This window comes from Arachis hypogaea, chromosome 20 (assembly GCF_003086295.3).
Source record: "Arachis hypogaea cultivar Tifrunner chromosome 20, arahy.Tifrunner.gnm2.J5K5, whole genome shotgun sequence".
NCBI lineage: Eukaryota > Viridiplantae > Streptophyta > Magnoliopsida > Fabales > Fabaceae > Arachis > Arachis hypogaea.
Window position 1 is genome coordinate 3726194 of NC_092055.1, and position 12094 is coordinate 3738287.

Genomic DNA, 12094 nt, shown 5'->3' on the forward strand with positions numbered 1-12094 from the left:
GTTCTTTCAGAAACAGCAAACTTGGGTGTAATGCCTAATGTGGTAAGTTAAAACAGTAGTGAATATGTTGTGCTTCTAATACAAAGGCTTATAATCTAATTAGTTGTTATTTGTTATATGAAGATAACTATGACACCACCATCATCGCAAGGTCCTGCCAATTTTCAAGCGCTAATTCCACCTAGTGCTAGAGCCAAGCAACCTATCATTAGGCCACACCAACCACCCCCCATTCAGTCGAGCACTCCACCACCGATTCCACCACCTACAACAACTGGAGGGATCTCAGCTGAAACAATGGCAGCTGCCAGCAAGGGTACTGCATCAAGGATGTTCCAATTTATTCCAAATCCTGGTTTCAAGCATCCGAGAAAAAAGTGACCAGTATTGTATGCTAAAGACATAACATTAGGCTTTTTAGTGTCTAAACTGTGTTTTGGTGTTTTAATTCTCTACTTTGCTATTATCATATTAGTTTTGGATGAGAGATTGTTGTGTTGGAAACTCTCAATTTGGTTATCATTATGTTTCATGCTGCTGTATGCATGAAGAGTTTGTGTTTTGACACTTTTTAGTATCTTGTTAGCTTGCTACTATGACATGAATAGTTTTCTTGAAGACTTGTATGCTAAGTTCCAAAATATATAATATACAGCATCAACTATCCTCGTTGCCCTGTTATTCTAATAGCATCAACTAAATCTAATAGTCACACTTCAACGCCAAATCATTGCCCTGTTATTCTAATAGCATCAACTAATTAGTTGCTCTTGATTTTAATAAGCATACATATAGCAAAAACTTGCTTTAATTTACTACCATTCATTCCAAAAAAAGAAACATTACAAATATGCTTGCAATTTCACACAATATTGAACTAAAAGCAAGCTTACACATAATATATGTCTAAATCTAAATCTCTTACAAGGCAACCATTACCACTGCCAAGGCCAAAACTAACAATGCTAGAACCATAAAAACAGGCACTAAATTGAAACCTCTTCTTTTGGAGTCAATTTTTGGGGCTACATTTTGATGAACCTCTAATATATCAATTCTACTCTGCAACTCTATCAGTTTTTGTCCCAAACCATCATCATCAATCTCACATACGGGTGGCATATTATCAACCAACTTCGCACCAGACATGACCTCCGCAACACCATCATTAAAGCTGATGTGAAAATTCTAGTGAACCCATGCAAAGAATTTGCAATGAGGGAGTTTCTCCTGCCCATACCAAAAACAGATTATTCAATACAAAATTTTTTGATTTTAACTAACTAAAATACTAACAATTGTTTACCTTATATAGTGGGTATCCAAAAAACAACCTGCTCAGATTTTCACGAGTTCTTGAAATGGAGATTATTGCATACAAACCGCATAAACATTTTGGGTGTTGCCCCTTCGTGATTTCAACGTTCCTCAACCTGCACACATCACCATGTATAAGACCAGTACCATTGGGGCCACCGTGTCTCCCTCCACGATGATTCGAAGAAGATGAACTTTCTCTACTTGGAATCATCAAAACTGAACCTGGATATGTCGATTTCTGTAGATGACGAACAAGGGTTTCATGAGGACGACCTTCAATGAAGAAGAATGAGAAATGAGGAGTATTAATACGACGCCGTTTTTTCAAAAAAACTTTAGGGACTGTTTTGTCCTCTTTGCACACGTGGACACTTAACTGCCACGTGTGCGATTTAACGTGTCAACTCAGCAATTTCTGTTGATGAGTCACGCCGGAAAATAGTCTGGGGACTAATATGTCTGACGGAGAAAAACCATGGGGACTAATTTGTGTATTAATTTTTTTTGGGGACTAAAATGTCCGCTTTTAAAATCCTCAGGGACTGATTTGGGTAATTACTCTTTATTTTCAGTACATTTAAATAAAGAAATTATAAATATGCCTTTTTTGTATTTAAAATTTTATTTTCTAATTTTTTTTAATTTTTATTATCAAAGTTGATTTTGGTGTTAAGCTATTCTTAGTCATTTAAAATAAATTATCTGCATATCCCATTAATATATAGAGTTTTAGATTTATTGTTAGAACATGAACTAGAAAGTCAACAAAAAAAGGTAAGATATATAGGTCAAGGCTGACGTGTACATAACGTGGAAATGAAATGACACATAAACGGATAGGCTTGTGACCTGAAGTTAGAATTGAATCACCTAACCTCACCTCAAAAGTGCGAGTTTTTTTTTATAGCGCATGGGAATATTTGAAAAAAGAGCATGGATGACGTCCATATAACGTGGAAGGAAGATCATGACTCATATCAGTCTACCCAAAAAAGATCATGACTCAAGAGTTGATTAACTAACTGTTCAAGATATTTTTAATTTTGAAGAACATGAACTAATGTAGGTAATAATGTATATTGGAACGGCCAAAGAACGATAATATTGAAAACAAAGGGCTTATCTAAATCATAAATGTGGTGTACTGCTTGAGATAACTTGTATAATTTTTTTTGTTAGAAATCAAGAGAAGTCTGAGAATTATCCAATATATCATTTGAGTATTAGCTTCTGAGTTCTGATGAGTTCATTAGTAACTAAGTAGTTCCATGATCCTGCATGATTAGACAATTTGTATTTTTGCTTTCCCTTGCTACTGTAAATATCAATGGCCTTTGAATTAAAATAATGACTTTATTTCTTTGAAGTTAGAAGCTAGGAGCCAAAATTGTTGCTTCTGACTGTCTTAAGCTGTCAGCAACATGAGCAATCACTCCTACACCAGCATTGTGAAGCCTTTCATTTTTCACCTGAAATTAGAGGAGTATTTCAAGTTAAAAAATATAAAAATAAAGAAAAAAAGAAGAGACATAAACCATTGTATAAAAAATTTGGTAAAATTTCAACCCATCTCTATTATACTTATTATCCTTGTATATTGTAAAATATAACCAACCCAAGTTCACTAAAATTCATGGGAGAGTTAAGTGTAATTTGCCCCCATATTGATGACATTATCATCCCTCAATAGAAGACTTTTGGTGGATGCAGTACATGAATGTTGTAATGAGCAAAGAAAGGCAAGGTTGCTGAGCGGAAGTTGACATCTACTTTCTTCCATCCCAATTGCTGCAATCCCCGGATCATCTCCTCTATTGAAATTTGAAACCACACCAATAGGTTTTAGTGAATAGTGATAATGCAACAGAGTCTCAAGGATGTAAATCACACATCCTTGGTTACTTATTATGATGATGATAATCACCTTCCATGATTTGATGGTATTCCACAGTATTCTCAGTATAGCTTGCATTTTGTGCTGTCTCCTTAGCTTTCATTGCCCGGGGAGTGAATTGGGACCCATCAGAAGGAACTGGGGTGCAGTATTTGACATCAACAACATGCTTGTATCCATCCACAAATTGGCTTGGAGGCTGTCAATAGAACACAATATTAGTACTATACAAATACAGTTATTTATGATATGGCAGGGTAATAATCAACTAAGAGAAAACAGACTCAGCAGTTACGGCTAAACGAACTAAACTTCAAGATATATTATAACTAACTACTCTAACTAATAAATGGCTCAACACTAAATACATTGTGTCCCCTAATAGTATTATCTACAATAGGACAGAGAAAGAAGCAAGAATGATTGAAAAAAAAAGGGGGAAATTATCTTCTTCACCTTACCAAGTTCGGTTTCCCTCCTTATAGAGGACGTGCGCCATCCAACCATATCTATATAAAAGTTATAGGAATTACCAAAAGAAAGAAAGAGCCAATAAGTTTGTTTATGACATATGAAACGAGTTTGATTAAAGAAAATATGCATAGTGGATACGGTCATATGATACATTGGCATAAACAGTGCGAAATCGAAATGTTCCGAGTGCAGATCTACAAAAGCAGTAAAATCTTGTAAGCACTGGATTACTGAAACATATGAATCTATGGCTAGCACATAGGGACTCATTACATACATGAATTTTCCATCTTCACAATCAGAAGCCATCCTCAGAAGAAGAGGTGGTTTGTTGGGATTACCATCTGTAAGGAACAACTGAGTACCAGTCTTACCAACAAATAAAGAAGCTACCGGTGCAGCAATCTTTTCTAAAATGGTGACACCAAATAGAAATGGAAGCTGAAAAATATTCACATTAAACAGTCAAAATTCTAAAGACTGATATATTGAGGAAGAGGTCTTAGCACTATCTCCTATTCTATTTGATCCTTCTCCCACTTTTCCTAGTCTGCTCTCCGTGTTAAAACTACTATGTTAAAATTAATATGTAAGCAGCGAATTATGAGCAAGGAATATAGCAACATTTCTAGATATGGTTCAGAAAATATTAAAAACATCTGCACTATAATAATCCTAAACAAACCTGGTTTTTCCCCCTTACACCAAGGTGTGGTGTTGCTAAAGTTATAAAATTAATTGGCTCCAACCCAGCAATCAACCCTCCCTTTGAAAAGTTTGTTCTCTCTGAATTTTCCATCGTACAGTTTTGTGAATCACCAAGTTGGCCACTAGTAGAGGTATCAGGTGAATAAAGTACAGCAACTGCATATCTAGCAAAGAGGCCTCCTAGAGAATGAGCTAGAAAGGATATTCTTTTCAGGCTCTTTGTCTTTTTTACAACTTGCATGACCTGTTGAGGTGTAACATCAAATAATTGATGACACATACAAGCTATCAAAACTAAATTTTGAGGCTAATCATTACGGCAGATAAATGTTTCCATGTATATTTCAATACTCACTTCATCAGCTAATCGCTTTCCAGCTTCATCAATCCCAGAAAATGTCTTGGTGTAAGTATTTGATGAACTTGCTGCAAACATCAGGTTTTAAGGATTCTAGTTAACACTAGCTTCAAATTGAGTTAAGCAAGCAATTCAAAAGAATGATTCACACACCATACAAGACAACTAATGTCATCATATACAGTTTAGGTTATCTTGAATGCACTAATTGAGAGAAAGTAGATTTTCCCATGCATTACCCAATGATATCTCAGTCAGAATAGAGACTACCACAATGAATCAATGTGTTATTCATAAATTCCTCAAAGATTCTCTTCCTAGACCCACTTTTTTGTGCACAATCCCCCACCCCCCAAAAAAAAAAACCGCCACAAGCATGACGCACTCTATCCATCATTTTCAATTCTTTTTTAGTTAATTGTGCGACGCAACAAGACTTTCCTAACAAAGCAGATCCCAGATAACAATTTCTGCTTAAGAAATTAAGATAACAAACATGCATGGTAAGAAACCACAATTATAAGAAGGCATAGTTACCATAAATCAAAAAGTTTTTCCCAAGGTGCCTTGTTAACTCTGCTTCTGTGTACGTCCAGTCACTTGAGCTGTGCGAGGTAAAAGATCAGTAAACTTTGTAAGAGACTAACTGAAAGAAATGATTAATAACAGACAGCCATTTGCTAGAGAGATAGTGCATTGCTTCTGAGAAACTTTTCTTACACAGTTAGCAACAAGGTTCCTCAACTAAGTTTCAGTTTCCACTTCAGGGAGACATGCAAAAGGATTTAAAGGTGGAACAAATCCATTCCTTTTCTCGGAAGCTAAAAGACTAATATATTGATTGTGAATCCTTTTTAGCACAACTAGAAATAACTAGAAAAAAAATTTTTACCGATAAATCTATAATTCTATTTCTATATATCCCCTTCTATTTCTGTAATTCATAAATCAAATACTGGGCAGTTAATGGAACAAAGAAATTTCGTAGCCAAAAGCCCTAAACCCTAAACCCTCCTGCGAGAATTACAACCTTAAATATAAAACAGTCGTCAGTGAAATATTGTTATTACATTGAATTTTGAACTCAACTAATCTGAACACAGAGTAAACTCGAATAAAACTTTACCCTCTTACACATACCTGGACATGATACCGTGAACCAGAACAAGCAGATGCTCAGGACCATTGTTGATATTGGAAGCAGTTATAGCAATAGAGTTTCCTTGAGTAGTAGTACTCATAGCTTGAGCTCCAACACTATGCTTTCTCTGTCCTCTGTTTCTACCTGCTTTAGATTAATCTACTTCCCTTAATCTTATTGATGAATCAAAAGCTTTGGAATTTACAACTAATTCGGTTGACCTTGACCCAGTAATTTAAAAAAATTAATAAAAAATCCATAGATAGTGGTCGCTTGAACTATTTTAATATATATTGAAACAATTGAACCAATCAAGACATAAATTGTGTCCACATACATATCTTTTTAATGTACTAAAAATGCCAAAACAATATTTATTTTGAAATAATAATAATAATAATAATAATAATAATAATAATAATAATAATAATAATAATAATAATAATTTACCAGAAAGGAAGATGGAAGAGAAATTAGAGGCAGAGTATGAAGAAGAAGAGGAGGAGGAGGAAGAATAAGAAGGCCTTTGTTGGGATCCATTAATGCGATAATGAGAAGCAATTTGTGGTGAGTACACATAACGCGTGTGAATCAATGGAGCTGTTGCCATAAATACATAAGAGTGTATTAAATTGTATACTATGCAATAAGCCAATAACCAGTAAGCAATGCTAAGAAAAATTGAAAGGAGAAGGTTCATATATAAATGAATGAATGTGCTTGCATTCCCCATTTATGCGAAGAACAAAGTACAAACAAGATAAATGTTATATGAGTGAGTCAGAGTCAGCAGTTAACCACAGTAACTAGTAATAATAATAATAAAGACAATAAATAAAGAAAAAGAGAGATACATCGTACACGTAGCTATGGAAAAGAAGACAAAAATGTGGCTAACGATTGTTCTCTCAAATTTGGCTTCTCATTGTGTCTTGTACTTGCCTTAAATATTTGGTGAATATTTATTCCCGTGACAGTCATGATTTTACGTTGAATATACAATATTTTAAAACTAGGCTAAGTTTATGGTTGGTTTATTATATATAAGTAAATACACACATAAAATAGAATAATATTAGGTGTTCAAATTTTTTTATGAACTAAGTCTAATAAAAATTAAGGACTTTGTTAGGTAGATAATAATTTTTGTAAATAATAGATTTTAAAATTGGCTTAATAAAATAAAAACACACTATACCCCAAATTATTCACCTAAATATTAATATTAGGATAACCATCCATACACCTAATAAATTGAACATCCGATATATCCATTGTTCACATTATTTAATATTTTCATTGTCTACTTATACTTTTTCTAAAATTAAATAACAAAATTTGGAGTAATATTATCCATAATTGATTTTTATTAATATTAGATTATCTTAGTTAAATTTAGTTAACAAAAATTTTTAGATGTATAATAATATTATTCATTATTCATAAAGATAATAGTTAAGCAGTTTTTCCATACTCAAATAGGAAAGTTGCGAGTTGAAGTCTTCGTATCTTTGATAAAAAAAAATACAACAGTTAAGCAGTCGCTAAGGAGAAAAAGCATATTATTTGTTTTCGAAATATATAGAATAAGGGCTGCTTCAATTAGTTAAGACAAATAATGGCTGGGTTAGGTACTATATTGAATTACAATCAATGATATTCCGCCAAAATTCACTACCTAATATTACAACTACGTACTGACCTAGCTAGCTCTTGGTCTTGGAGGCTAAACCTCGTTCATTCTATTCCTACCCATGTTACACGCACTGCAATTCATTCGTTTCTTAATTATTTTCTTTTGTATGTTTCGAAAAAAGACAACATTATTAGAGGACACCTGCTTGTGTAAAGCATAATTAAGGTATGCCTTCTCTTCTTGAAACCGAGGGAATAACAGGTTATCATGACCATGATAAACTAAACTTGTTTTTCACTATGATGAAAAGTTGCAGAGACAAGGACAGGAAGAATTTGAGCTTGTTAACCCCTTCATATTGCAGAAGTAGAATATAGTGAATAATAAATTCTTAATTATAGTACTTCCTGCCTTACATAATAAATTCTTTACTTTGACTATGTTCCTTCATGTTCAAGCTACTTAAGAAACACTAGAATGTGTAATACTAAATAGTGATTTGTGCTTTAAGTTAGCACTTGTGATTGTTTAATGTTGAGAAATGGTGTGATCACATGAAACTAATACTTGGCGTTCTAAGGATGAATGGTGTTTTTGATTGGTATATAGGCCGCAGCATTGATTCCACAGACCCCATATGGTAAATTAGTGTTCCTTTTGATCCATATATAGCCATTCAATCCCCAGTTATCGCCCCACGAATTCTTCACAATCCAAAAATCTTGTCCCTCTTTGGAATCATAACCCACAATTAACAGACAGTGATTTGTATAATCAGTTGGCGCACAGTTCTCACCATCATATATTCCCTGGAAATAAGAAAAAAAAGTGATGCCTTAATCAAGTGAGAGAACATAAAATGAGAAGATAAATTAATAGATCTCTCATCTTATAAACTCTGTACTCTTCTTTGTTTTTTTTACGTGAGACTAACTTCATACATTTATCAGACTTGCAACATTAACATGTATGTACGTACGTATATGTATTATATTGAATAAATTAGCTAGAAAAATTAGCATTGGTAAAATAAAATACTTACAGAATGGTAAAATTGAAAGTCATTTGCGTTGAGGCACACACTAACAGGTTGTTTAGCAGTGGCACACAAGAGTCCCTCGTCTGATTGTGGAACGTGTCCATAGCCATCAATGGTTGCAGTATTGTGTACAATCTGTTAAATACAGAAACAGAAAAAGAAAATAAATTAAGCTAAAAAACTTAACAAGGAGAAATAAAATTAATGTAAACAAACTTGACCATGGATGATTGGCAGGTAAGCTTCTCTCCTTCATAAGGATAATTAGCATCTAAGGCAATGCCACCATTGCTCATAACCCAATCGAACGCTTTATCCACATATCCCACGTAACAACCATTGCTTTCAGGATCACAATCCAGAATCTGTTGCTCTGAAAGGTTAATAAGCTCCCCTGTTGCTATAGCGTTTACTCCTTCAATTGCACCTGCCGCTGAGAATGCCCAACAGCTTCCTAGTAACAATAAATTATTCAAAACATATTATATTTGCGCATACTCTGAATTTAATTTTGATAAACTGATGTCTAATTATATTCGTTATTCTGAATAATCATTTATGAAGTTGATAAAAAAAGTAGTTATTTTTTTTTATATAATATTACATTAGATATGTGTATAAAACTATTTTTCTGTATTCGTCTTTTAAATTATTAGTGTTTGGTAGAGAGATAGAGACGGAAAAACTGACAGAGACTAAGAGATGAAACTGTATTTTAATTTGTACAAAGGGTAAAATTGAAATTAATTAATTGAAATGATGGTATTTTAAGTATAAAATGTTATTAAAATTTCAGTCTCTATCTCTAAAAATTTTAGTCCCATGTGTCTCTACTTTTTGGAGACAGAAACAGAAAGTTTAATATACCAGTCTCTAAACCAACAAACATAATATTGAGTCTCAGTCTCTTAGTCTCTGTCTCAGTACTTCAAAACAAACGCTAATTGAAGTAAAAACTTACCACAAGTTCCTTGGCTCTTAACCGGGGTGACAACTCCCTTTTGCCTCCAATCCAAGGATGAAGGAGCTTGACAAGATACCTCATTAATTCCCTTCATGCCATTGTCATCAGTCGCCATTTCAAAGTCGTGCAAGTACATTTCTTTGAACTCAGTTGGGCTCAAATCAGCAAACTTACTCACACCAAGAAGATGGTGATGATGAGAAGGTGATAATGACATTCTCTTTGCATTAGAACCCGTGATGTAGTTCAAATTAGACACAAAAATCTCAAATCTCTTTGTCATCTCATCTAGGTCAATGTAGACTCGTCCATGCTCTTTCTTCCATAGTTGGAATAGTAGCATGGCTTCATCCTTTGAAAGAGCCCTGTCCAGGTTAGGACCCAGTATGGAGTATTGGGTTGGAAAGCTTGTACTAGAAGAAAAAGATATGAATAATGTAGTACATAAGAAGAAGAGGAGAACAAGAATGTTTGAGGCATGGGAAATCATCTTTTATTCAAACTTAATTATATTAATTATAAGCAAATCAAATAAGTAATGTTAGAATGAAGATAGATGTGCATTCCTCGTACATCATTTTAACATATTTATAGTGATGGATTGAGAGTGGTTAGGCCATATGCATGCATTTAGCTTATGAATTTTCACTTGATATAAGGGAAATTTGCAAGTTGCTGAATAAAATGTAGTTATCTACCCTTGAATTTGAAACTTGATCTAATGGATGATGGTGATCTCTATAGGAGCAACTCGAATAGGAAATTTTCTTTAGTAGTCTGTGTTTATGATTTTCTTGTGATAAAAGGTAATTTTACATCGTTATCATTTGTGTTATAAATAATAAATAGAGAAAGGAAAAAAAACTAATATTAGTCAAATTTCATTATTCTCAATTTATTAGCTTTTTTATTGAGTAATATAGCATAGTAATCATACTAATCTCCAAATATTGTGACGAGAATAGATAAGAATGGATGTCTATCTATAGGTGGCTCATTTTTCCTATGTTAAAAGAAACAACTTTTTAGAATAAAGAAAACTCAATGAAATTTGAAAAGCACATTTTGTACGCCTATAAAAGCATGAACTGAGACAAAAAGATTATATACAATCAATAACAATACTTCTCTATCTTTTTTATATCTTCACTGTCAATATATAAAAATTTTTCTCTCTCTTTTATATATACATTACTACATATATTAGTAAATATATATGAATTACTTCTATTACAATGAGATAATAATATTGATGAACTTTAATAGTTGAGTCTTTTATTTATACTTCTTTATTTTATATTTCTTTCCTCTTCCTTATTTATTTATTTTACAACATATTATCAGCACGAGACTCCGATCAAAATTTAGGAAGATTCAGGTAATAAATTTTTATTGTGTCAAAACTCTTTCATCTTAAATTTAATGCTCTTGATATATCTGGAAACAACTACTTATCATAGATATTAGATGCTGAAATTCATCTTGATTCAATGGATCTTGTAAATACCATTAAGGTTGAAAATAATGCATCCCAAAAGAATGAGGCCAAAGCCATGATCTTTCTTTGTTGGCATCTTGACGAAGGATTGAAAAATGAATATCTTACACTAAAAGATCTTGCAGATCTGTGAAAAAACCTTGAAGAAATGTATAATCATCAAAAGGAGATGTATTTAAAGCTGAATTTACAGAATATCATTTTGATGAATCAAAATTTTCAACATTAGGGAGAGAGAATAAGCTTTCTAAAAAGGAACTTAATTAGAATGTATCATCCTTGATGCATTTAGATCTTCGATCAGGAAAATTGGAACTAGAAGTTCAAAAGATTATACATTTGCAAAAAATAGCAAATGAATTGCCTGATGTATTTTCTGATACGAAAATGATTACTAAATCCTATATACCAACTGAAAAAGCTCCAATCCGAATTGATGTCCCAGTCGGACAAATGGCTACCGAAGCAAATTCACATCAGAAGCGTGGTAGGCCTGTCGATTCCAAAGACAAAAATTCTCGAAAAAAAAAGAGGTAAATAATACTCCTGTTGAAAAAGATAAAGACATAGTAAAAACACTTGCAGTTGTCCAAAACTCTGATACAGTTTTGATGCCAGAAGACGTTCAGGTACCTGAAATTTGTGTAAATGACGAGATCTCGATAAATTATGTCTTTATAGGAGAAAAATCGGATCGAAATAAGACAATTGTCGATGAAATATTTGCATATAATGTGACGTTACACATCATGCATGAAAGTAAGGATCTTGAGTCAAAAACAGTCGAAGAATGTCGACAAAGGAATGATTGGCTAAAATGGGAAGAAGCTATGAAGGCTGAGTTAGACTCACTTGCAAAATGTGAAGTCTTTGGACCTGTAGTCTGTACACCAGAAGATGTAAAACCTGTTGGATACATATGGGTATTTGTGAGAAAACAAAATGAGAAAAATGAAATTGGACGCTACAAGGCTCGACTTGTGGCATAAGGTTTTTCACAAAGGTTCGGTATAGATTATGAAGAAACATATTCCCCTGTAGTGGATGCAATAACATTGCGTT

General features: G+C 33.2%; 2 protein-coding genes across 6 annotated transcripts; both read right to left on the reverse strand.

The window, feature by feature from the left end:
- Positions 1-2520: 2520 nt before the first annotated feature.
- Positions 2521-6694, reverse strand: LOC112784012 (lipid droplet phospholipase 1). 5 transcript variants are annotated; one of them, XR_011878811.1, is made up of 11 exons: positions 6346-6694; positions 5895-6039; positions 5292-5359; positions 4752-4822; positions 4374-4640; positions 3966-4129; positions 3827-3882; positions 3671-3723; positions 3245-3413; positions 2936-3131; positions 2521-2789 (listed from the first exon to the last, which is right to left on the reverse strand). XR_011878811.1 is itself a non-coding variant. In XM_025827088.3 (11 exons), exons 1-11 carry the CDS (start codon positions 6626-6628, stop codon positions 2688-2690), a joined length of 1476 nt encoding a protein of 491 aa, XP_025682873.1. In that variant the 5' UTR covers positions 6629-6694; the 3' UTR covers positions 2521-2687. The 5 variants fall into 5 exon arrangements, 3 of the variants coding, with proteins under 3 accessions (XP_025682873.1, XP_025682872.1, XP_072086129.1); XR_011878810.1 differs by having other exon boundaries at positions 5895-6042; positions 6346-6691; XM_025827088.3 differs by having other exon boundaries at positions 3034-3131.
- Positions 6695-8106: 1412 nt separating this feature from the next.
- LOC112783608 (P34 probable thiol protease-like) lies at positions 8107-10024 on the reverse strand. The gene is made up of 4 exons (XM_025826636.1): positions 9532-10024; positions 8792-9024; positions 8574-8705; positions 8107-8340 (listed from the first exon to the last, which is right to left on the reverse strand). Exons 1-4 carry the CDS (start codon positions 10022-10024, stop codon positions 8107-8109), a joined length of 1092 nt encoding a protein of 363 aa, XP_025682421.1.
- Between the last annotated feature and the right edge of the window lie 2070 nt (positions 10025-12094).